General features: G+C 38.7%; 4 protein-coding genes and 1 pseudogene across 4 annotated transcripts; 4 read left to right on the forward strand and 1 right to left on the reverse strand.

Moving 5' to 3' along the window:
• Window positions 1-4,437: 4,437 nt before the first annotated feature.
• On the forward strand, window positions 4,438-10,595 carry LOC141819798 (protein unc-13 homolog). Its single transcript, XM_074707054.1, has 6 exons — window positions 4,438-4,987; window positions 6,216-7,085; window positions 7,421-7,876; window positions 8,908-9,097; window positions 9,183-10,124; window positions 10,224-10,595. The coding sequence occupies exons 1-5, from the start codon at window positions 4,484-4,486 to the stop codon at window positions 10,100-10,102; spliced, it is 2,940 nt and encodes a 979-aa protein (XP_074563155.1). The 5' UTR covers window positions 4,438-4,483; the 3' UTR covers window positions 10,103-10,124; window positions 10,224-10,595.
• Window positions 10,596-12,073: 1,478 nt separating this feature from the next.
• LOC141819740 (hexokinase-1-like) lies at window positions 12,074-14,718 on the reverse strand. Its single transcript, XM_074706986.1, has 9 exons — window positions 14,250-14,718; window positions 13,856-14,006; window positions 13,595-13,777; window positions 13,433-13,507; window positions 13,189-13,344; window positions 12,995-13,093; window positions 12,803-12,933; window positions 12,654-12,735; window positions 12,074-12,557 (listed from the first exon to the last, which is right to left on the reverse strand). The coding sequence occupies exons 1-9, from the start codon at window positions 14,519-14,521 to the stop codon at window positions 12,198-12,200; spliced, it is 1,509 nt and encodes a 502-aa protein (XP_074563087.1). The 5' UTR covers window positions 14,522-14,718; the 3' UTR covers window positions 12,074-12,197.
• A 1,836-nt stretch (window positions 14,719-16,554) lies between these two features.
• LOC141819700 (thiamine phosphate phosphatase-like protein) lies at window positions 16,555-18,050 on the forward strand (annotated as a pseudogene).
• Window positions 18,051-18,856: 806 nt separating this feature from the next.
• Window positions 18,857-19,513, forward strand: LOC141819701 (pathogenesis-related protein PRB1-3-like). The gene has a single exon (XM_074706956.1). It carries the CDS (start codon window positions 18,857-18,859, stop codon window positions 19,511-19,513), a length of 657 nt encoding a protein of 218 aa, XP_074563057.1.
• Window positions 19,514-20,150: 637 nt separating this feature from the next.
• LOC141819804 (large ribosomal subunit protein eL43z) lies at window positions 20,151-22,395 on the forward strand. Its single transcript, XM_074707060.1, has 5 exons — window positions 20,151-20,224; window positions 20,677-20,716; window positions 20,792-20,880; window positions 22,019-22,101; window positions 22,182-22,395. The coding sequence occupies exons 1-5, from the start codon at window positions 20,222-20,224 to the stop codon at window positions 22,243-22,245; spliced, it is 279 nt and encodes a 92-aa protein (XP_074563161.1). The 5' UTR covers window positions 20,151-20,221; the 3' UTR covers window positions 22,246-22,395.
• Window positions 22,396-22,698: the final 303 nt, after the last annotated feature.

Raw genomic sequence — 22,698 nt, forward strand, 5'->3', positions numbered from 1 at the left:
TGGGTTCTCAAGAAAGCTGCCTCGAGTCAGGAAATTGTTCAAACAACTCGAACGCAAGGCAGACCGCGCGCCATGGCTTCCTTCGCCCACCATCGCCGGAGTTCTCGGCGTTCCAAGCTCGCCGATGCTAGAGAAACTTCAGCCGCTGCTCGCTCCCCGTTTTCTGCATTTCGAAATGGGAGATCGCTGGGATAAAGGTGTTATCTTTCTTCCTCATGCTGCCTAGTTTGGTGCGAACCCCAACTCAATCATTTATTTTCGGTTATCCGTCTCACTGCTATCGTGACTGTGATCAGCATTTCTTTGTATTAGAGCTTATTAGGCATCTCCTCCTTCGACCTGCTGTGTTCGAAGAGAAACGGTGGTGTGTGAATAGCTGCCATACTTCTACTGTGTCATAGGCAACTCATACTGTGTTGTTATTGATCTTTCTAATTATCATCACTGCATTGTGACCTTAATTTATTGAATCATGTCCGTGAGATGAAGCTATTCCTGTTGGGATTATAGATTTCTTATGTAGAGTTCCAACATTGTGATGTTGTACCTTTTCAGTTACAAGAAAAATCTATTTCCCAGTTATTCATTATTTCATTTCAACAGGATAAAAGGAATTGCACTCTAGTAAACTAAGCAATGAAAGAAGATAAAGGGAGTAGGAGGTAAAAGGATCTAGAAAGAAATAGAATGTTGAAGTTGTGATAGATAATTATAGATCATCTTGTTATAGATAATTTGATAGCTTCAGCTTCCTTGAAAAAGAGCTTTCTTACCAACTCGCACGTACCAAATATAATTTATTTGAGACATTGCATGCTTATTCTGTTGGTGACAAGCAACTTTCATTCTTTTTCCCCAAATTTGTTGTCACCACAAAAAATACAAGAATTTTTCTCAGTGGATAAGATTCTTAAAGTCATACTGCAAAGACTATTTATTTCTCTTGGCCTTTACTAAAAGTTTTGCTTCTCAACTCTTATGCACCAACTAAGACATCATTTCAGACATTTGGGTATAGAGTGACTCTCATTCCTTTTCTAAATTGTCATATTCAAACAAATTACAAGATTTTACTCTCCCCATGACATTCTGAATTTCATGAATGAGTTTCAGTTGCTTGGAAAATTCACATCTTCTTCCCATTATTTTAGTTCTCATTCCTTATTTTCTGTGTTCTTTTTGAAAGGAATATATTCTCATTTCACAAGGCCAAGCTTGAAATTCTTAGTTAGAACAGGTCCAATCTGATACTTGGTTCTGTATGATCATCCATAAGCTGTTGTCCAAAGACAAGTCACGGGGAGTAGCCATCTGCAGCTGTGATTGAAGTTAATCTAATCAACCACCTCTTGCCAGCCTCAACAAGAGTGCCCCACCATGTTCTTCTTTCTCTTTGTCTCTTATCAAATATAATTTTAGGACTTTAATACCCATCTTATCTGACTTTGATTTGATCTAAATCGTTCATAAGTGTAAGGAAGCCTCTTCATTTTTTACAGTATTTTTCTTAAAATTTACCAACTGAATCATGCATAGATAAGGGTAAGCTCTGTGTTGCTTCTCTGCATAAATATACCAGAAAAAAGAAGAGACAAAAATGCTACCTTCTCTGCTGCATGGCCGGTAGCTCTACCAGTTCTGACAGCCGAACTGGTTCTTCAAACCGGCAAGAGTTTAGTTTTATTCTTCTTGTTAGTTTCTTCTTGGAATCATTGTGTTTGGGTAAGGGAAGAGTAAGTAGGAAGTAGATAATAGAAGATGACCATAATATCCTTCATCTCCTCTTTAGATCTCACAGGATTATAAATGAACTAAATATTCATGAGCAAATTTGATGTTCAATTTGTCAGGATTATAAATGAACTAAATATTCATGAGCAAATTTGATGTTCAATTTGTTAAAAATTTATTTATGTTTGTTCAATACACACCAGATCAATTAAATGAATAAACTAAAACAACTCATTAAATTAAATGAACAATTTGAATATATATATGAGTTCATCTCGTTAATGTGTAAACAATGTTTGTGAACTTGTGATCTTTAGGTCACACGACAACAACTTTACCTTTGCAACAAGACTTCCCTTTTATCAATATGGTAAATAAACAAAGATGCTCTCAACATAAATAAATAAGTTTGTAATATCAAACAAGCTTAAAATTATAAAAGTAGTAACAAATTAAACAAGCTTGAATTTACGAGCTAGATAATTTACAAATGAACTAAACTTGAACTCATAAAAAAAAATCAAACCAAGTTGAAATAACTATTTCGACAACTTGATTCAGTTACCTTATCAAATGAGCTTGAACAATACAAAGTTTAGCTTTATTTGACTTGTGTATTACAACCCTACCCATCCGACAACACCTAATGCAAGGTCAATGTTGAGTGCTTGACGCGAGGTCTGTGAGGTGGCAAACCTTAGGCGAGTGTTTGATATGAATGCCCCATTCGCATAATATCGTCCGGATGAGGTAAGGAAGATGAGCATAGTGTGTTTAACCCCTTGTTATGTTCTAGTTTTTCCTCCTCTATATGGAGATATGAAAATTCAACATATGTGAAAAACTCCATCCCTAATAAAAATTCAAAGTAAACAAGAGAAAGAATCTCAAAGGCGGCTTTCCCTCTCCATTTATTCAAGTACACAGGCACTATCTCCATGTGGAAGAAGATTAGTATTTTTTTCTTGCACAAACAAATTGTTGGATTTTTTTTTAGTTGTGTTATTTTTTTATGTTGCAATGTTGCTAACGCAGTTCGGTACACAAAACTTCCTTTAATATAAAGTCTTCAAAAGGATCGAAGCATATTAGATTTATTATATGCAGTCTTATCCTACATTATAAGAGGATATTTTCGTGATTCAAACTCGTGACCTTCAAATCATACGGTAATAATTTTATCATTGTGTTGTTCAGAATTTTATATATAATTTTGTGTTTTTTTTGTTGAAATGTTGCTAGCAAGTGCTAGTGTTCTCTAAAACAAAAAAAAAAAAAGTTGAGTTGGTGATTTCCACACCATTATTAGCATTAATGGCGATGGTTAGGATTTTCTATTCAAATAAGTGCCATGGTTTTAATTACATTTACTGCTCTTGGTTTGCCAAACGACATTGACACGGTATCCACTACATAATTGCACCTAACGCTTCTTTTGATACTTTCTTGCTTATTAATCCAACCATAATCTCCAGATAATCATATGTCATTGGATATTAATTGTCATCAAATAAATCCAAAAGTTGTTCACTATTTCTATATTTTGCATAAGAGATGAGTATTTAGTGGAATATGTGTCTTGGAGATGGTGTTGCGGTAAGTTGCTAATTAGATTAATCAAATGATCATCGTTTGAATCTTAATTACAAATTTATATTGTTTGATTTGTGGTTATATTTAGCATAAACTTTTTAATAAATATATACTTTGATTTTTCTTATAAACATGTTTTTTTCCTTTGATTTACTATAACATAGTTTTCTAAGCTTTTTTTTTAAAAAATTACTATAAATTTGTTATATATATATTTTAAAAAATATCATATTTCTTATGAAATTAAAAGTAAATAAATATCAAAAAAGCTATTTTTAATTATTAGAATCGTGTGGTAGCAATTAGACATGTGTTAAATAAATCTATAATTGGGTAAAAAATATTATTTTGGCAAAGTTGAGACAAAGTCCTCCTCCGTCGTGGTCAATTGTAATTTTTTTATTTATCTCCTAATAAATAGATGATCATGAGACTAATCGTATGAGACCGTTGGATGGTAAATTTCATCTTTTATTGAAGAAAATAAAAAATTATACATAAAACGCCTTTATATAAACAAAAATATTTTATCAATTTAGTTTAAACTTGAATAAATTCATTTAAACATGTTTAAAATTGCTTTAAAATTATTATAATAGCTATTAAGTGATTACTACAGTCTTATAGTAGCCATTAATGGTTGCTACCATTATTAACCACTAAACAATTACTATGTATATAATAATTTTATGATAATTTTAATCTTTTTAAAGTTATATTGATCAAATTTAAGCAAAATTGATAAATTGATAAATAATATTTGTATATAAAAAATTATACCATTTTAACTTTTTAAAAAGTAAAGTGTACTTGTTGACAATTCTTATAATTAGGGGGTGTTCTTTTATTTTTTACCCATATAACAGTTGTTGCGTAAATTTATTCAAAATGAAAATTCATATTTATTTCATTAAAATCTTAAAAAGTTTGAACTATTTTAATAATTTAATAATTATATAAATATATCTTGTTATTTGATAAGTTGATAAATTAAAAGAAAATCTAAAATTTCTTTTTTCCCCCCTAATTTCTTAACTTTAGTAAAAACCAAGACTATATTATTCTACATCTCCATCCCAAAGCTGAAAGCGAAAGCAGCCCTCGGAGCAACAACAGCGGCAGCAAAGAGCGAGAAAAGCTTCCCAGCTGTCGGTCGGTGATGGCCCGTCTCTTCCGCGGAGCAAGCCTCGGCCACACCAACGGCACCTCCTCCTCCGTCTCCATGCCTCCCGCCGCCTCCTCCGACCTCCCCTCTCCCTTCGGCCCCCTCGGCGTCACCCTCTCGGACGCCGATCTACGCGAGACCGCCTACGAGATCTTCGTTGCTGCATGCCGTACAACCGGCTCCAAGCCACTCACCTACATCCCCCAGTCCGAGCGGACGCCCCCATCTTCCACCCTCTCGTCGTCGTCGTCCTCCTCCGCCACGACACCTTCCTCGCTGCAGAGGTCGCTTACCTCCACCGCTGCCAGCAAAATGAAGAAGGCTCTCGGGCTCAAGTCGTCCTCGGGCAAGAAGGCGAGCCCCGGCAAGGAGAGCACCCCCTCCAAGCCTGCCCGGAAGCCCGCCACGGTTGCTGAACTCATGAGGTTGCAGATGGGGGTCTCCGAGCAGACGGATTCGCGGATCCGGAAGGGATTTCTTCGGATTGCAGCCGGGCAGGTGATCTTCTGTCTTCCGAGATCACACCATTTGACTTTCGTTATTCCGTCCAGTTGTTCCCAACCACTTCCTCATTGTCATTGTACTTTATGACTTTTATCGTCTGATCTGACTTGTTCAAGTGATAGAACAAATGGTGAGTTTCCATGAGCTTTTATATAATTTATCGAAAATATCAGCTGGAGATCTTAGTCTGTGGATCTAGTTGCGATTTCTTGAAACTAGATCATAGATCTCGGGATACCCTTCTTGCATGTTAAATTTTTTCATTCTTCTTTGGTTTCCTTCTGATCCAGTTGATCTGAACATCTTATGTTCAGCCCAAATTACCTTTTCCAAAATTTTACTTTTGAATCCTGACTCCATGAGTGGTTTACTTTATTCTCTTGATTGATATGTGTGTGGCGTTGGAGATGTGCTTGTGTGATTAAATGTATTCACTAGGATCTTTTATGCTTCTGCTGTTTCAGTTTTCACCCTTCCTTCCTAACTATGTAAAAAAGTATTTATTTAGTCAGTATCCATGCAAGAATAAAATGAGATGATAGTTTGGTACACATATCACCAGTAGATTATTGTCACTGGCTAAATGTTTGCTTTTTATGGCCATTTGCTTACCTTTTATGGAGTTCAATGGCAGAGCAACATCCACGTAGCTAACTCCATATAGTTGGTGGAAATTGCCGATATTTCTGATTTTGTAGTGCATTAGTCCTCAAACAAAGAATTTCAAGAGTGAACAGACTGGTAGCCCTTAGTGGTCTGTAAAGGATTTCCTGCTTTTTAATTACATAATTGCCTATTGATAGACAAAATATGATTTTGTTTCATTATGACTTGGAAAAAAGGAACAAGGAACAGATTTTAGTTCAAATTCATATTTGACAAAATTTCCACATATCTAGATGCCAAATGATAATACAATGCTTCAAATTTCCATCTAGGCTTTTGACTGGCACTGACCGTTTTCACCTAGTAAAAGGAACTAACTAGTTTATTGAGGTTGTATCTTTCCTTGGAGTTGAACATTTTGATATAGGTTGGAACCCAATGGCCAAACTTCTATATCACGAATAATATTGTTTAATATCTATGCCTCCCTATTTTCCTGACATCATGCCTACATGGTTTGTTTATCTGTACGGACTTTATGCAGATGCCATATCACTCAATAATTTGTAAATATTCTGTTTACTTGGTATCTACTAACTTAAGTTCATCATAATAGCTTGGGAAGCGCATGGAGTCAATGGTTCTGCCTCTAGAATTATTGCAGCAATTCAAGGCTTCTGATTTTCCAGACCAGCATGAATATGAAGCCTGGCGGCATAGAAACTTAAAGGTTCTTGAGGCTGGTTTACTAGTGCATCCTCTCGTTCCAATAGAGAAGTCAGATGCTTCAGCACAACGGCTTAGACAAATCATACGTGGAGCGCATGACAAGTTGCTTGAAACTGGAAAAAATTCAGAGTCAATGCAAGTGTTACGTAGCGCTGTTATGTCCCTTGCCTCTAGATCCCCTGATAGATCTGCCTCAGATTGTTGTCACTGGGCTGATGGTGTTCCTCTCAATCTTTACCTTTATCAAATGTTACTGGAATCTTGTTTTGATGTCAGCGAGGATGGCTCAATCATTGAGGAAATTGAGGAGGTTTTAGAGTCGATAAAGAAGACTTGGGTCATCCTTGGTATAAACCAAATGCTTCACAATCTCTGCTTTACTTGGGTATTGTTTCACCGGTTTATTACAACTGATCAAGTAGAAATTGATCTGTTGCTTGAAGCTGATAATCATATGGCTGATGTTGCAAAAGATGCAAAAACAACAAAAGATCCAGGTTATTCAAAGATTCTGAGTTCAACTTTGAGCTCAATATTAGGGTGGACGGAGAAAAGACTTCTTGCTTACCATGATACTTTTAATGCTAGTAACATTGAATTTATGCAAGGTATCCTATCATTAGGATTATCTGCTGCGAAAGTGTTAGTTGAAGATATTTCCAACGAATATCGGCGTAAGAGGAGGGAAGAGACTGATGTAGCCCGTAATAGAGTTGATACTTATATCAGATCATCACTTCGTACTGCTTTTGCCCAAGTAAGATCTTGTCAAGTTTGTATTTATTTTTCTGGCCATGCTTACTTATCTTTTGCACATGATTCGGTCACTAGTTTAATACACTGGGTAGACATTAGTATGAATCAATCATTTAAAACATGTTCTGCTTAACAGATCATGCTCCATACAGGAAATGACAGTATTTCCCTGATTCATTAATCCAAATTCCATAGTTTTGTTGATTCCCATGCAAGAGAACAGTCGATAATACACTGTCCTGTTTTCTCTTGATGGTATGGATATTAATAAACGGTTGGTTTGTGTTCATGAATTCACATTGTCCTATTAATTATCATTCCTCTTATTTTGTGCAGAAAATGGAACAAGCAGACTCCAGCAGGCGATCTTCAAAGAACCAGAACAATCCTACTCCTGTTTTGTCCATCCTCGCAAAGGACATTGGTGAACTGGCAAACAAAGAAAAAGAATTGTTCAGTCCAATATTGAAGAAATGGCATCCGCTTGCTGCAGGTGTTGCTGTTGCCACACTACATTCTTGTTATGGAAATGAACTAAAGCAGTTCATATCTGGTGTTACGGAACTTACGCCTGATGCAGTTCAAGTACTTAGAGATGCAGATAAGCTAGAGAAGAATCTTGTGCATATTGCAGTTGAAGATTCTGTTGACAGTGAGGATGGAGGCAAGTCACTAATCCGGGAGATGCCACCTTATGAGGCTGAATCCGCGATTGCTAATCTTGTTAAGGTGTGGATCAAGGCAAGGGTAGACAGACTAAAGGAATGGATTGAACGAAACTTTCAGCAAGAGGTTTGTCTTTTTCTTAATATACGTGTGAAATATTCCTTCCAGGTTGTAAATTTTGGATTAATATTGGTTAGACCAAGACCACTTATGATAGGAATGAATACACACATCAATTGTTCCAGTGTCCAATGTTTCTCCAACTTCATATCATTCTGTGGAGGATCTTTTACATGGGAGAATTCAGAGGTGAAGAATAGTTGAATTAGTTAGATTTGTGAGTAGCTATGCTATACGTGTAAACCTCTTTCGTAGCAACCCAATGAATATGACATGAAATTTATTTATTCTAAGAGTACTCTTTAAGCAATCAAGCTAGAGCACAGATATCAGTTGTCTAACTTGTTACATGGCTTAGAAAAACTGTTTTATTGAGTGATTAGGTGAAAGTACTAGATTTTTTTTTCATGATGACCTCCCTATCTGGTTGTAAATACGAAATTGGGGAAAAGACTATTCAATTAGTCTCATGTATTTGGAATCAGCTATGAGGATCTTGTTCCTCCATTGATCTCATGCGTTAATAAATCAATAGAAATATTCAAATCCCCTAAACCACTTTAATTACAGCACTGGAGTTTTCTTTGATCTTCTCTATCCTTTACACCTTTAAGTCCAATTGATTCAACTTAATTATTCTTGGTTATTATTATTTTATTTACATTTGTTTTTGTAGTCACCCGACAATGTCATCTTAGCATATCTTCTTGGTTCTTTTCTTGTTTATATGCGACACTTTTTAATTGTCCACCTCTTTTTTTATTTATAAAAGTGTACTCTGATTGATAAAGTGTGACAGGTTTCACCATAATATTCTCTGGAAACTCTTCTTCATTTCCTTTCTGTTGAGTAATTGATCCAAGATATCTAGAATTCTTATGTGAAAAACTGATGACATCTACCTGAATTGTTTTATTAACAATTCATAACCCTCTTTCCTATCTATTAGTAGGGCTTTCAAATGCAAGATTTGCTTTTCTGGAAACTTCATTTCTCATATTGGATGATCAATATTGTATTATGAAACATTGCTGCAGAACTGGAACCCAGGAGCAAATAGGGAGAACTGTGCTCCTTCTGCAACTGAAGTTCTACGGCTAATTAACGAGACATTAGATGCTTTTTTCCAACTGCCTATACCAATGCATCGAGACTTGCTTCCTGATTTGTTAGTAGAAGTTGATAAAAGTCTGCAACACTATGCGATAAAGGTGAAGTCTGGATGTGGTAAGTGCCATGTAAACTGCAAATTAGTTGCTTCGGGTGGAAGTAGTATTAGTTGGTAAGCAAGTTCTTTCTCCCTCCGTTTTAGGTACACGAGGAAGTTTTATGCCTGCATTGCCAGCCCTAACGAGATGCGAAGTTGGTTCGAAACTGTGGAAAAAAAAAGAGAAGCCACAGAATTTGCCAAAAAGGAGATCACAGGTTGGATCAAGAGATAGTAATTCTTTTGGTCTATCACAACTATGCGTACGCATGAATTCACTTCACTACATACGGACAGAGTTAGAGAACCTAGAGAAGAAAATAATAACTTGTTTACGGAATGTCGAATCAGCACAAGCAGATATAACAAATGGGTTAAATATCACTTTCCAACTTACTCTAGCCTCCTGTCAAGAAGGAATTCTCCAACTATGTGAGACAACAGCTTACAAAGTGATCTTCCATGACTTGAGTCATGTTCTCTGGGATGCCTTGTACATCGGTGAGATTGCTTCTTCAAGAATTGACCCTTTTATAAGTTCACTTGATCCTGTGCTGGAGACTATATCCAGTACGGTGCACAACAGGGTAAGAAACCGTGTCATTACTGCACTAATGAAATCCTCTTGTGATGGGTTTCTGCTGGTTCTTCTTGCCGGTGGGCCAATGCGTGTGTTCTCTCGTCAAGATGCACAGATAATTGAGGAAGATTTTGGATCTCTGAAGGAGATGTATCTGGCTAATGGCGATGGGTTACCTCAAGAACTGGTTGAAAAAGCTTCATCACAAGTGAAAAATGTGCTGCCTCTGTTCCATGCTGATACTGAGAGTCTCATTGAGCGATTCAAACGCTTGATCACTGAGACAAATGGCACTTCACTCAAATCAAAGTATCCACTGCCTCCAACCACAGGGAACTGGAGCCCAACGGAGGCCAATACTGTTTTACGGGTGTTATGCCACAGAAACGATGAGGCTGCCACAAGGTTCTTAAAGAAAACTTACAACCTTCCTAAAAAGCTGTAATCTCTCACTGTGTTTTTGGAAGGTAATTGTTGCTAGCCAGTTAGAATTTTAACGAAGATGTCCCAACTATGTTCATCATTCAGATAAATCTGATTTCTGCATTCTTGCCACTATTATGCAGAAGATATGCACTGGTTTTGACATTTCAAGGGCACCCACCCTTATGTCCCTGACCTCTGCACCATACGATTTACTTCTGCGCTCCATTTGAGGCCAATGGTGATGATGCAACAACTAGATGATTGACCAGGTATAAGTTTGGCACATTTATATGGTTCTTTCTGTTAACTGAGATGTTCCTAAGGGTAGGATGTCTATACCACATTTAGTTGTATTCTTTTTTGTCTAGTTACAACGATGTTGTACCTCATTGTTTTGGGTTCCTGATATGGTTTTCTCTAGGTTTGTAATCTATGCTTTGTTAAGATCAACTGTTTGTGACAAAAGTGGCTTCATATGTTCGATTTAGTAACCCACACTCCTGTGTTATGTGTTCAGATGGAGATTGTGTTTGCAAATGACTATTAGATGATACAAAAAGAAACCATCCATTGATGTGTATATGTCCACCTATCTAGAAAACTGGTTCTTTTTATCCTCTTTTTATCCTTTGTTGTCTTTGGATCAATGTTCATTCTTTACCTGCGATTCTGCGAAAAGGACCATGACCATTCTGCATGCCTTGTTCAGCAAGAGTAGCAGTTGCTTTTGGGTTTAACTTGTTAGAAAGTAAAATCATGATTACCTAGTTTAATATAGTCATCAACTAAAGAGAAATTTACAAGTTTGCATTTCTTGTGAATTAACAAGGATAATTTGTTGTGGACTAACAGCGAGAATACTAAGAGTTTGCATTTGTTGTTTACTAACGAAGAGGACTTGCAAGTTTGCATCTTGCAGTAGCATTATGATGAGCTCATCTGATTACAGAGTTGTGACCTAACAAAAAGAACTTACAATGTTGTATTTGTCGTAAGCTAACTAAAGAGAATTTATAATTGTGTGCATGCAGTAACATTGTTGGGCTAATACATCTTACATAGAGTCTTGTATTAACAAAGAGAATGTAAAAAAAAAAATTATTTGTGGTGTATCATAAAAAAAAAGGTTCAAGAAATGCCATCTATTGTATTTCTTTAATTCATGCATCAAGCGACACAACTTGAGCACAATCCCTATTATCTTTACTTGCAAAATATTAGATAGAGCAGGGCAAGGCGACATCAGTAAGCTCTTGCCATCAATAGACTATTGGAAACTAATCATCGAAGACAAACACGCTACTTTCACAAGACAAGAAAATATGAAGGAAAAAAAATGAACTAGTTAGAAAAATATCAACTAAAACCTTATAAATACTACGAGTGAACAGTGAAAAACATTATAAATTGAGACAGCTAATAAGCCAGCATGTTACAGAACCAGGAAAGATTTCAGGACCACTGATCAAATGATGAATCAACACTTTTTGAGATGAATTAATTAACCAAGAACACAAAATACTTTTAAGTGGCGTGTTGCATTAAAAAAACATTGGAATACAGACTCTAGGACTACTTTTCCAATGACTTGAATCATTAGAGCTCAAAGTTCTTTTGTTCCAGAAGCCTGCTGCATGTGGGATATTTTCGTGGAGCGGTTACTTCAAGGAGCAGCAGACTATGAAGGGATAGATGGGGGCATCTTCCCTTATTTACTAGGCATAATATTATATAAAATTTAATTTTGATCAAAATTTAATAAAATAAAACAAAATTCACCCTATAAATGTAGAACAATGTTAAATTTTGAATCTCAAATGAGATTAATATTTTGAAAGTCTACTTCATCTGTATATCAATTGTACTTCAAATTTATTCAACAGGTGAATCAATGGATTAGTAGGACGAAGCCCACCCCCAAGATTACCTTAAAAACAAAGACTTGCAACTCAATGAGCAATCATGTTGCATGCATCCTCTCATCCTCCTTGTCCTTGCGTGAGGTGGGAAGGTCATGCATGGCCATGACCTCCTCCATTATTACTATTTAAGCTTACAGCAACCTTAAACCTATAATCGAATTCCCATGAAACAGGGCCAGTGGCACAGAGGCCTCACTGGGACTGCTCGACCTCCTGCAGGTAATGAGAGTGCGAGGCCGCAAGGAGAGCCGCTCCGACGCCGGAGCCATCGTTCGCCATCTTGATGTCGACTGAAGCCGAGGCCTCTTCTCCCAGCATCTCCCTCACCGTGCACTGCACCGACTCACTGAGTATCGTGTAATGCTCGTAAAGTCCACCGTCCATGGCGATAACCGTCCTCGGAACGCGACTCCCCTCCTCCCCTGCATCATCGCGGCCAACCTTCTTCACGATGCCGACGATGCCGGCGGCAGCCAAGCGCCCGCTGCGTCTCGCGACGACGTCACATATCTGAACGACCACTTTTCTGGTTCGGAGAGAGGTGCTCGATATCTGGAACTCAAAAGGCAAACACAGATTTTAGGATCAAGTGAATATCGAAATCTCAGTCTTCTAATTACTCCAGAGATGCAACGATGATGATCCTACCCCCAATTCATCCTTCAGTTTAGTTCCAACAACAGTAAGATCGGATGATTTATCATGATGCATGGCAGACATTACTGGAGTCCTGCGAATCTCTCATTCAAAATTTGTAGAAATCTGCAGAAGCAAGTCATAACCATATACATGCATACCTCAGTACGAATGGAACTTGTAGTTTTTCAGGCACAGTTTCTCCAAAAAGGGCAGCTTCCTCAGCCAATCTCAGAAGAATTCTTCGTAGTATTTCCCCCAAGTACATTCCGGAGATCAACTTCTCGTAAATCTGCCATTACTAGACGTCGTGAAGCTCGAATTTTACGATCGAAAAAGTAGGTGAGCCTCACCTGTTCTCCGGGGTTCAGGCTCTCATTGTCCAATGCTCGATCATATTCTGTTATAGGGAGATGAGATGAGCTAAAATTTCCCCACTCCATATTGATAACCTAGATCGATGATCAGAAGAAAAAAAGGTTGAACAGACAATTCAAGTGTGCTCGATTCGTCTCGAAATCATGCAAGAGATGTTTCATGTTTCTACCATGTCTCCTGATTTGGGCAAGAGTCCCTGCCATTTAGGAATCGCCTCGGCTCGCTCTACGTAAGCTGCATTCGTGCCGGTGCCCAATATCACTGCGGCAACTACGTCTTCGTCATGGTATCTCCCCCCGGCCAACGTTCCGATCGTATCGTTAACCTACACCGGAGGAACTACTCGTCGACAATCGTCTACGATAAAGGAGTTTATCGCAGCAGGAATTGCTAACGAAGAGCAAAGAACTCACCAAAGCAGACACTCGCATATCAAGGCCTTGTCTCCTCATGGCCCTGGTCAGTTCAGCCACCACATCTTCCCCGACCTGCAACATCGACGAGCTCATAAACTTAACTTCATCGATACGATACGATTGCTTTAATTTGGAGAGGTAGATGAAGGTTTAGATTACCGTGGCATCGATATTGAAACCTTTTGTCCATTTAACAAGAGTGCCTGATCCTATGGAGATTTGCCTCACTGGAAAAGAAAAGGTAAAGCCAAGCTCCCTCTGCCTACCAACAGGAAGGTGATAGTCTTCGCCTTCAGAAGCAACAAACCTCGCTAAAGCTGAAGCTATAAAATCAAACAGTTCCTGGAAACATGGAGTAGAGGAATTTAGATGTTCTACGAAGACGACGAAAAAGAATACAACTTTAAACATTTCAGTTACATCTGAGCCTCCAGTCATGAGTTGTGGAGGAATTGAAACCTCCTCGAATTCTTGCTTAACGACTCGACCCTCCTTCCCTCCGAGTTGTACTCGCAGGACCCGGAAGTTGGTTCCGCCAAGGTCCAAAGCATAGAACAGTCCTGCCTCATCCCTGCAAGAGTAAGATTCCAGGAGTGAAATGCATACTGAAAGAGTTCAGGAAAGCAACAGCAAGAAACTCATCAATCATCTCACTGTAAAAGATAAATGAAAAGTAGTAATAGAATATATGTATATATCGTCGACGTCGAACACACTGAAACAATCAAAGTTAAAATCAAATATCGATCGAAAGATAGGGATGATCAACAAGTTCACAAATGGAAAAAGGGGCAAAGAAGAGACGGGCGCTTACCCGGTGGGAAGGTTGTCGACGTAGCTGATCAGCATCTTCAGCTTGTTGCCGCCCTCGGAGGCAAGTCCGGCGTGCATCTCCACAGCCATCGCGTCCGCCACCTGGTTCAGTTTCCTGATGGGCGTGGCGCAGCTCTCCTCGAGCTCTCTCACCACGGCTTCGACGTGAGCCCAGCGGACGGAGCTCTGCGCTCGCTGCCCTACGACGAGGGCCGTCACCGCGCACGCCGCCGCCGCACAAGTCACCGCCGTCGCGACCGCTCCCTTCCCCATCGCGCAGGAGGCAGTTCCTCCGACGAGCCGATCGAATGGCCTAATATAACAAGACACACACGAAACAAAATCCTAGTTTTGGATGCCAATACGATCTAATAACAGCAACAAGATGGGATTTTGGTGATATCGTGAGCCCTTTTCCACCCTGATTAGGATCGAGAAGTGGAAAAGGAACGATCTTGGAGGGAGAACAGATTCTTAAGCCTTCGTATGGAATTTAATTTGTTCTGCACAAGGGAAGAGCAAGCGAGCAAGCAAAATCAAGATCAATTTTCAACATGACCCCTAGCATTTTAATGATAATTTTTAAATGCTACCCAATATTCCATTAATATCAAACTGCCTTCTAAAATATTTTCATGTTGTGAAAATATACCCTTTTCCCGTCATAAATAAGTTATCTAAGTGACTCAACAATTAGGCTTTCACACTTAAGAACTACCCTTTCCTTTCAATAATTTTTCTTGGATTTCATTGATTAATATGGGTTAAGCATTCTTTTGAATCTTTTTTTATTCTATTTTTCCAACTATCATCTCCTATATTTTCATTAGGAACATGCATTTTCCTATTATCCTCTTTTTTTTAGGACGATAAATGAGTCAAGCCAGTTAATTTTTATAATGTTTAAACTTATTTGATAAGGTAATAGAGTCAAGCTAAATCAAATTTAAAATGAATTAAATTATTAAAATGATTGTTCAAACTTGATTTGATTTTTTTATTAAGCTTGAGTTTGGTTCAAACTTAGTTCAAACTTGACTCATTTAGATATTATCGAACTCTCAATTCAAGTTTATTTGATTGTTTAAAATTTTTATATTTTAAATTTATTTAGTTGGTTATTAAATTTGATAATATAAATTTATTTGTTCATTTTAAAATATTCTTTATTTATTTAGCATGTTAATAAGAGTTTTATTGATGAACATTATTCACGAATATGATTCACTTACATTGTTTATAAATATTATTTACTAACATTAACCAATTGAGAACATATGTATTCATACTTATTTATTTAATTTAACAAGTTATTTAAATTTATATATTTAATTAATCTTATATTTTTATCAAGTTAAATACCAAATCAAGTTAAATACCAAATTTATTCATGATTATTTAATTCATTTACCACACTAATTATTTTTAATCTAATTGTTTCTTTCGGTGGCTATCATCAACAAGTCACATTCCACTCCCAAATAAAAAATAGGCCACCTCAAAAGCTTCCATTCCCTAAACCATCCAATTAGCATATAAACTTATAGGGGCTAAAATAAATAAATACAAACTTTGTGAAGCAAAAGCATCAAGGAATTAGCCACTTCACCCTTGATGATATAAAGTTTAGACTATGACATTTATGCAATTTTAATTAATTGACAAAGAATTATGATAAACCTACCTTATTCTTTGATAGCGAGATAGAAGAAACATATTTCATCATGCTTTTGAGCATCTCAATACCACTTTCATTGGCCTTGATAGGATAGGCCTCCATGCCAAACCTAACTAAACTAGATGATGTGTCATTAATAACCCTAAACTCTCTCTCTCTCTTTTTAAAGAAAAGTGATTGCTTTTTTTATAGTGTTAATCTCTTTTTATTCCTTAATTAACATGTGTGCTTATATATATAATAAGCTCAACATCCACTTCATTTTAAACATTAAGCTTGCAATTTGATCCCTAAATCTTATCCAAATTTCCAACATACCCCGACAAACATTGCTTATAGAATATATGCATGTTGAGAATATTCTTCTTTTTAAAAATATTCTCGTTTTCCAAAATAATTTTATTATTCTCGAATTGGCGCCACAATGCACATGGAACATTCTCTCAGATTCTCGCTTTCCTCTCGAAATAGGCGTTGCCAGATCTCTCTGCAACCGCCATCGAAGCTGTCACATTGCCGCTCACTATAAATTTCCTCCCCCTCCGATCTCCGCCTCCGCGGAGCAGGAGCACGCCGGAGCTTCGACGATCCAAGTGAAGAAGAACGACGACGACAAGAAGAAGCGGCGATGGGCGGATCTGCGGTGATGGCGGTTTTCGATTTCGACACGACCATCATCGACTGCGACAGCGACGACTGGGTCGTCGATCAATTGGGGATCAGGGACGTCTTCGATCAGCTCCGCCCCACGATATAATGCAGTGGAATCCGCTCATGGTTCGTCATCGATACTGACTTTGTTCGTTTCGTGCATTGCTAGATGAAAGAACGATCGATCGATCGCGTCCTGTTGCGAAGTTTGAAATTAGATCTGGTTCCTTTTTTAATGTCTTTTTGCGTGCGGTGTGTAAATCGATCTCAGGATCGGATGATGGACGAACTGCACTCGCGGGGCAAGTCCATTGAAGATATTGCAGAGTGCCTGAGGAGGGCGCCTTTGGATCCCCATGTAATCGAAGCCATCGAGACGGCTTATTCGATCTCTCAGGTAGGGTTTTGTTCTCGCTCAGTTTTGATGGAACCATAAATAAACAAATGGTATATATCATTTTTCTGAGAGATTGTCTTGTCTGGGATCAGGTGTGAGCTCAGGGTGTTGAGCGATGCGAACGTGTTCTTCATAGACACAATACTCAAGCACCATGGATTGCTGGAGTGCTTCTCAGAAATTAACACAAACCCCATGATTCTACCACTTCATCTCATGGTTGCAGTCTCTCTGCCCTGCCAATATGTGCAAGGTAACTAACTCTTCTTGTGCCCTTTTTGTGTTAAAGAAACTCTTGTCATATTTGTGATGATGTTTTCATAGATTTAGACTTTTGGTTCTCTAAAGTTTCATGCCAAAATTTTAGGATGCACTGAGTGAGGAACAAAATAAATGTACTTGAGTTGTGGAGATCCATGCATAGCTAATTTTCTTAGCCTTTCCCTTCCCCTCCTCCTAACTTTCCATCCAAGTAAAGCCAACTAAGTTTCGGAATTAGGCAAATCAAAGTAGAGAAAGTGGCAACCAAATAGTTTTCAGTAAGTTTGTAGGTGATTTTCTCATGGAACTTCAGGACCAAGAGCTAGTTTTTTTCTTCAAATATACACATTTAACTATTTGGATGTTCATAGTTACACAATCAAAATATGAGCAAGGCATATTGACTCGGCTATCTAATAAATTCATACAGTCATCTCATCCTTGAATGCAGGGAAAGATCATCGATCGAATCAAATCCATCTCTTCTATCCAAGGAAAGAACCGATTCATCTACCTGGGCGATGGCAAAGGCGACTACTGCCCGAGCCTTAAGCTAAATCAAGGGGACTTTTTGATGCCAAGAAAGAACTACCCAACGGGATCTCATACTTAGCAATCACCATCCACTCAAAGCTGAAGTGCATGAATGGAACAATGGCGAACGACTGAAGACGACCCTTCTGCAGCTTATCAACCGAGCAATGATCGACGACAACTACATGAAGGACCAAGTGGTGTCAGTAGATTGCAAGAAAGTGCCAGTACTTGTTGTTGGCACGAAAGGACTTCCTACTCCTCTCCCTATTCCTTGTTAGCTATAAAATGATTTTAAACTCTGTTTCTCTTTGTTGGCATTGTAACTGCTATGAATCTACTTTAAGTGTTATTGTAGATGAGATGTTTTCATATAAGAAGATTCCATGACTGAATGGTAGTGTCTAATTGATTAATTATACAAGAATTACGATAAGCATGAAGTTGGATGGGTATAAGTTGTTTGAATTTTGCTGTGAGAAGGATTAGTTTTAGTCTGATTTGATCCCAACTATTGAAAGTTGAGCCAATTTAACTTAGGGTCAGACCTTTGGTGGGATAGTTTGGAATCGTAATGTATTTTTTTATTACTTATTGTAAAAAAAAAATTTGTAAAAAAGTTTTGATTCATTACACATTATTTTTTTTTAATATATTTTTTTACTTAGCATACTCCTGAAGTGACTATAAGGACTCCAAAAAAATTAAAAAAAAAATCTACTTACAAATAGACTATTTTTCTTGTAAAATCCACTAAATTACTTGTGATCTTTCAATTTTTATCCAATAACATGTCCTCACACCATATTAAACCTCTCTCATTAATATCATTATATAAATTTAGGTCATCCTAATTAATTTCACTAATTGTCATCCTTATTATAGTTAAATAGCTACCTTTAATAAGATAAAAATTGATCTAACTTTTTCCTTCTTATTTTGAAAATGTAAAATTTAATAAATTAAAAATGAATGGATTGGACGGCATTCTCCATGTCGTTGGCATCTCTCTATTCTTAGCCGTTAAAACCGTTAATAGTGCGCGCTTTCATTATTTCTCTTCCCCGGGTTTGCGCATGACCCACCGATGGAGCAGAGTCCGTCGCCGTTACGTCTCTCCTTCTTCCTCCTCGTCCTCTTTCTCCTCCCTCTCTCTTTCGCCGTTGAAGTCCCTTCTCCACCGCCACCCGGCAACGGCAACGCCCCTGGTAATGGCGGCAGAGTCTGCGAAAACTTCACCGTCCCTGTAGTCGGCGGCATCAGCGTTTGCATCACCCCGAAATCTCCGCCCCCTCCTTCCCCTCCTTCCCCAGCGGGCGAAAGGCGCTCGGTGCGGGCATTCCTGCAGGCCCACAATCGGGTGCGGTGGATGGTGAGGGAGAAGCCGCTGCAGTGGGACCGGAATCTGGCGCGGTTCGCGCGGCGGTGGGCGAACCAGCGGCGGAGCAACTGCGACATGGTGCATTCCATGGGCCCCTACGGGGAGAACCTGTTCTGGGGTGCCGCGGGCGCGGACTGGAAGGCGGAGCAAGCGGTGGAGGAGTGGGCGAAGGAGGCGGAGGACTACGACCACGACCGCAACGCCTGCGCGCCGGGGAAGATGTGCGGTCACTTCACGCAGCTAGTGTGGAATGACACCGAGAAGGTCGGGTGCGCCCTCGTCAACTGCGTCAAAGGAGGCGTCATCATCACCTGCAACTACGACCCGCCGGGAAACTACGTCGGCGAAAGCCCTTTCCAATAATTACATATGTAACAGGGGATGCACCATTAACCATATGTACTGTGCATGATCAAGAACTACAAGTTCGTACCTATTAATTAAACCATTCCATCCATTTACCCTGAAAAATAGCTACAAAAACTACCTCAAGCATTCATTCATGAAGGCATAAATTCAAATTCAAGGAATTATAATTAGACATCTTACTTCCCACATCAATCTTCGACGTCTCCTCTGTCTTCAGAGACGACGAACTAGCTCTTCTTCTCCTTCAAATTAGAGCTAGCCCATGCCGTCCCATGGATCGGCAGTAGCAGCTAATGTTCTGTGAACGTGTACTGCAGCAGTGGTGGGAGTGCAACGAGGATCACTACTTCTCCGGCGAAGCAGAGATCCTTCAGATTGAGCGACGCACACGACCGCCGGAGCGGTGGTGGATCTCATTGTTCATTAACACAGTGAACGCGATTTGCGACGAAGAGTCCATTACCGGCCAAATTTAGGCTCAGGTCGACGGTATGGGCCCAGGAAGAACTTGGGCCCCATAGGACACGGGGACGGCTGTGATTGATTCTGGATGTTTTCAAACAATCGTCCTCCGTCCGAATTAGGGCTTCGGCTATAAATTCGATCGAAATGGGGGTCTGCCGTCGCTTCCGCTCTTTGAGGTTTACTTCATCGTGTTGATCGCCGGAGCAAGGCCGCACCTTAACAGCCTGCACCGACAAGATGGTAAGCGACTGCCTCTCGGAGTTTGCTTCATTCTGTAGAATCCCTTTGTATCAGTTGAATTTGTTCCGAAGGTTCAAGATGTGGCGGACGGTCCTTTTGCATTTTTGTTTGAAGAAAGCAAAACGATTTTTTGCGATTGCACTACATCAGTTCGAAATCACAAGGAACCATTTATGAACCTTAATGTCTAGCAGATTTATTGCAACCGAGTTTCATAGATTTTGCAAAGTTAGTGGCAAAATGGTGTTTTGTGTTAGAGTAGTGAGTTTACAGCATCCGTCTCTGCCATGTATAGTTAATAATCGGCATATTATTTGCGAGATGCTTATATGTTCCATGGCTATGCACTCAAATTCTCATTGGATCTGGTACTGATTTGTGAAATGTTGCTCTCCTTCTTTGACTATATTCCTTCTACTAACTGTGGTCATTTTTCTCTCATCCAAATACAGACGAAGCGCACCAAGAAGGCTGGAATTGTTGGCAAATACGGTAATCAAATAGTTCAGTAACTCAATCTATGTTTTCCGTGAAGGCTGCTTCTGAATTTGCCCTTTTGCCGTATAGGTACCAGATATGGTGCAAGTTTGCGAAAGCAAATCAAGAAAATGGAGGTTTCACAGCATGCCAAGTACTTCTGTGAATTCTGTGGGAAGGTACAATTTCTTGTTTTGACTTTTCAGTTTGATGTGTTCGCTGATGGTGGATAAAAACTTGAACTATATTATATTTGTTGATTAGTTGAAACTGTGATTAAGTTGATTGATGCTGTTTTTGTCAACTGCTTCATCTAATTTAAGCATTTAGGTGTTGGATTTTGTCTAGATCATAACTGTTTGAATATTTACTCAGATTTTGAAACATAGTTGTCAGTGATGCTATGGATCCAATAAAATTATCAAGTCGGTGTGGCAATATAGTGTGAATATAAAACTTAAAATATTTGGTTATGTTGGTGAAATCTTAATCATATTTCAAGATGCATCATTGAAAATTTGTTACGATTAATGTTTTCTAATTTGTGGTCTCAATCACATGAATATAATGAGCTCGAAGTTGAATTTCCGTGACTACCCTAGTACAATATCTAGAAAATTCAAGTGTCGGGTAGGATCAATTAACTCCACTAGTTTCTACCTTGATCTTCTGCACTTGCTTGTGAATAAATTTGAAGCATTGGAATCCAATAGAAATCTTCTATTTCTCATATTTTATAAGCATTGTGTGGATGCTACATTTAGGATCTCCTTGTTTGGTGTAAAATGTTTGTGTTTTTTCAAAATTCTTTCCCCATTTGCATCTATGGCATGATGGAAAATCATGGTCGATGAAACCTTTTATTGCACAATGGAAAATTGGATGGGGGGAATGAGTTCAGCTCAAGACAAGCGGAAGTCATTCTCCATGCTTTCCTTTGGAGTGGAACAAGTCACTTCCCCCATGCTTTCCGTTGGAGTGTAACTCATTCTCTCCTCACTCCTATGTGAGCCCCTCCACCAGCTTTGATTCCATGTGGGCTCCTTTGCCAGCCCTTGTGAGATGCTCCAGCAGTCCCTTTGTGCTCCTCGCAGCTCATCTGGAATCCCCTTGTCCCTTTGGCATCCCGCACAAGCCATTCCAAGTCACCTTTTCCAACTCACTCCATGCACCAAACAAGCCTAAAATATGTTCCCTTGTAAAAATATTTGTTGGAAAATGTTTTACACTTTTCATTTCTTGAAGTTGCGATACACAAACGGGTTGTTTAAGAGATCATTCCGCTGACTTGGTTAATCACATTTCTCATTTTGCTAGTTTGCTGTGAAAAGAAAGGCAGTTGGAATCTGGGGCTGCAAGGATTGTGGCAAGGTCAAGGCTGGTGGTGCTTATACATTGAAGTGAGAACAAAAGTTCTACCATCTCGCATGGTTTCTTCATTCATTTCTTTTGCTCACACCTCATTCTTCATTTTGCACAGCACTGCTAGCGCCGTGACCGTGAGGAGCACTATTCGTCGGTTGAGAGAACAAACTGAAAGCTAAAGGAAGTGAAGAATTGTGCAACTATGCAATTTAAGTTTCAGCTCGGACTAGTTATGAATTTTTCCTATTTTTGCAGGCGGCATTGTAAGCTAACTCAAATGTTTTTTCCCTGATGATTTTTAAGCTTTTCCGCAGACTTTCGATCCTCCAGTTTTGTTCTTGGTTTGGTTTTTAGTCTCTGGAATATAATCTTTACCAACTAATGTGTTACTGAGGAACAGAAGTGGATCATATTATGGTATAGAGGAGTTCACAGAAATAATTCCAGTGTTTTCTGTTTTCATTTTTCTGAAGAATACCGAATTTATAATTTAAAAGCAAACTCTATATAAAATATTATTATAAAGATTTTTTTTTAAATAGAAAAACGCCTACAGAAGTCGCGTCCATTCTCCGTACGTCACTCCTTTTCCAGTCTCGTGTTGCCACGGTCACTCTCAAACACGATTCCCA

This window comes from Curcuma longa, unplaced genomic scaffold, assembly GCF_044706935.1.
Source record: "Curcuma longa cultivar G26 ecotype Majalengka, Jawa Barat unplaced genomic scaffold, ITB_CL_G26_1.1 utg18532_np1212_1030455_RagTag, whole genome shotgun sequence".
Classification (NCBI taxonomy): domain Eukaryota; kingdom Viridiplantae; phylum Streptophyta; class Magnoliopsida; order Zingiberales; family Zingiberaceae; genus Curcuma; species Curcuma longa.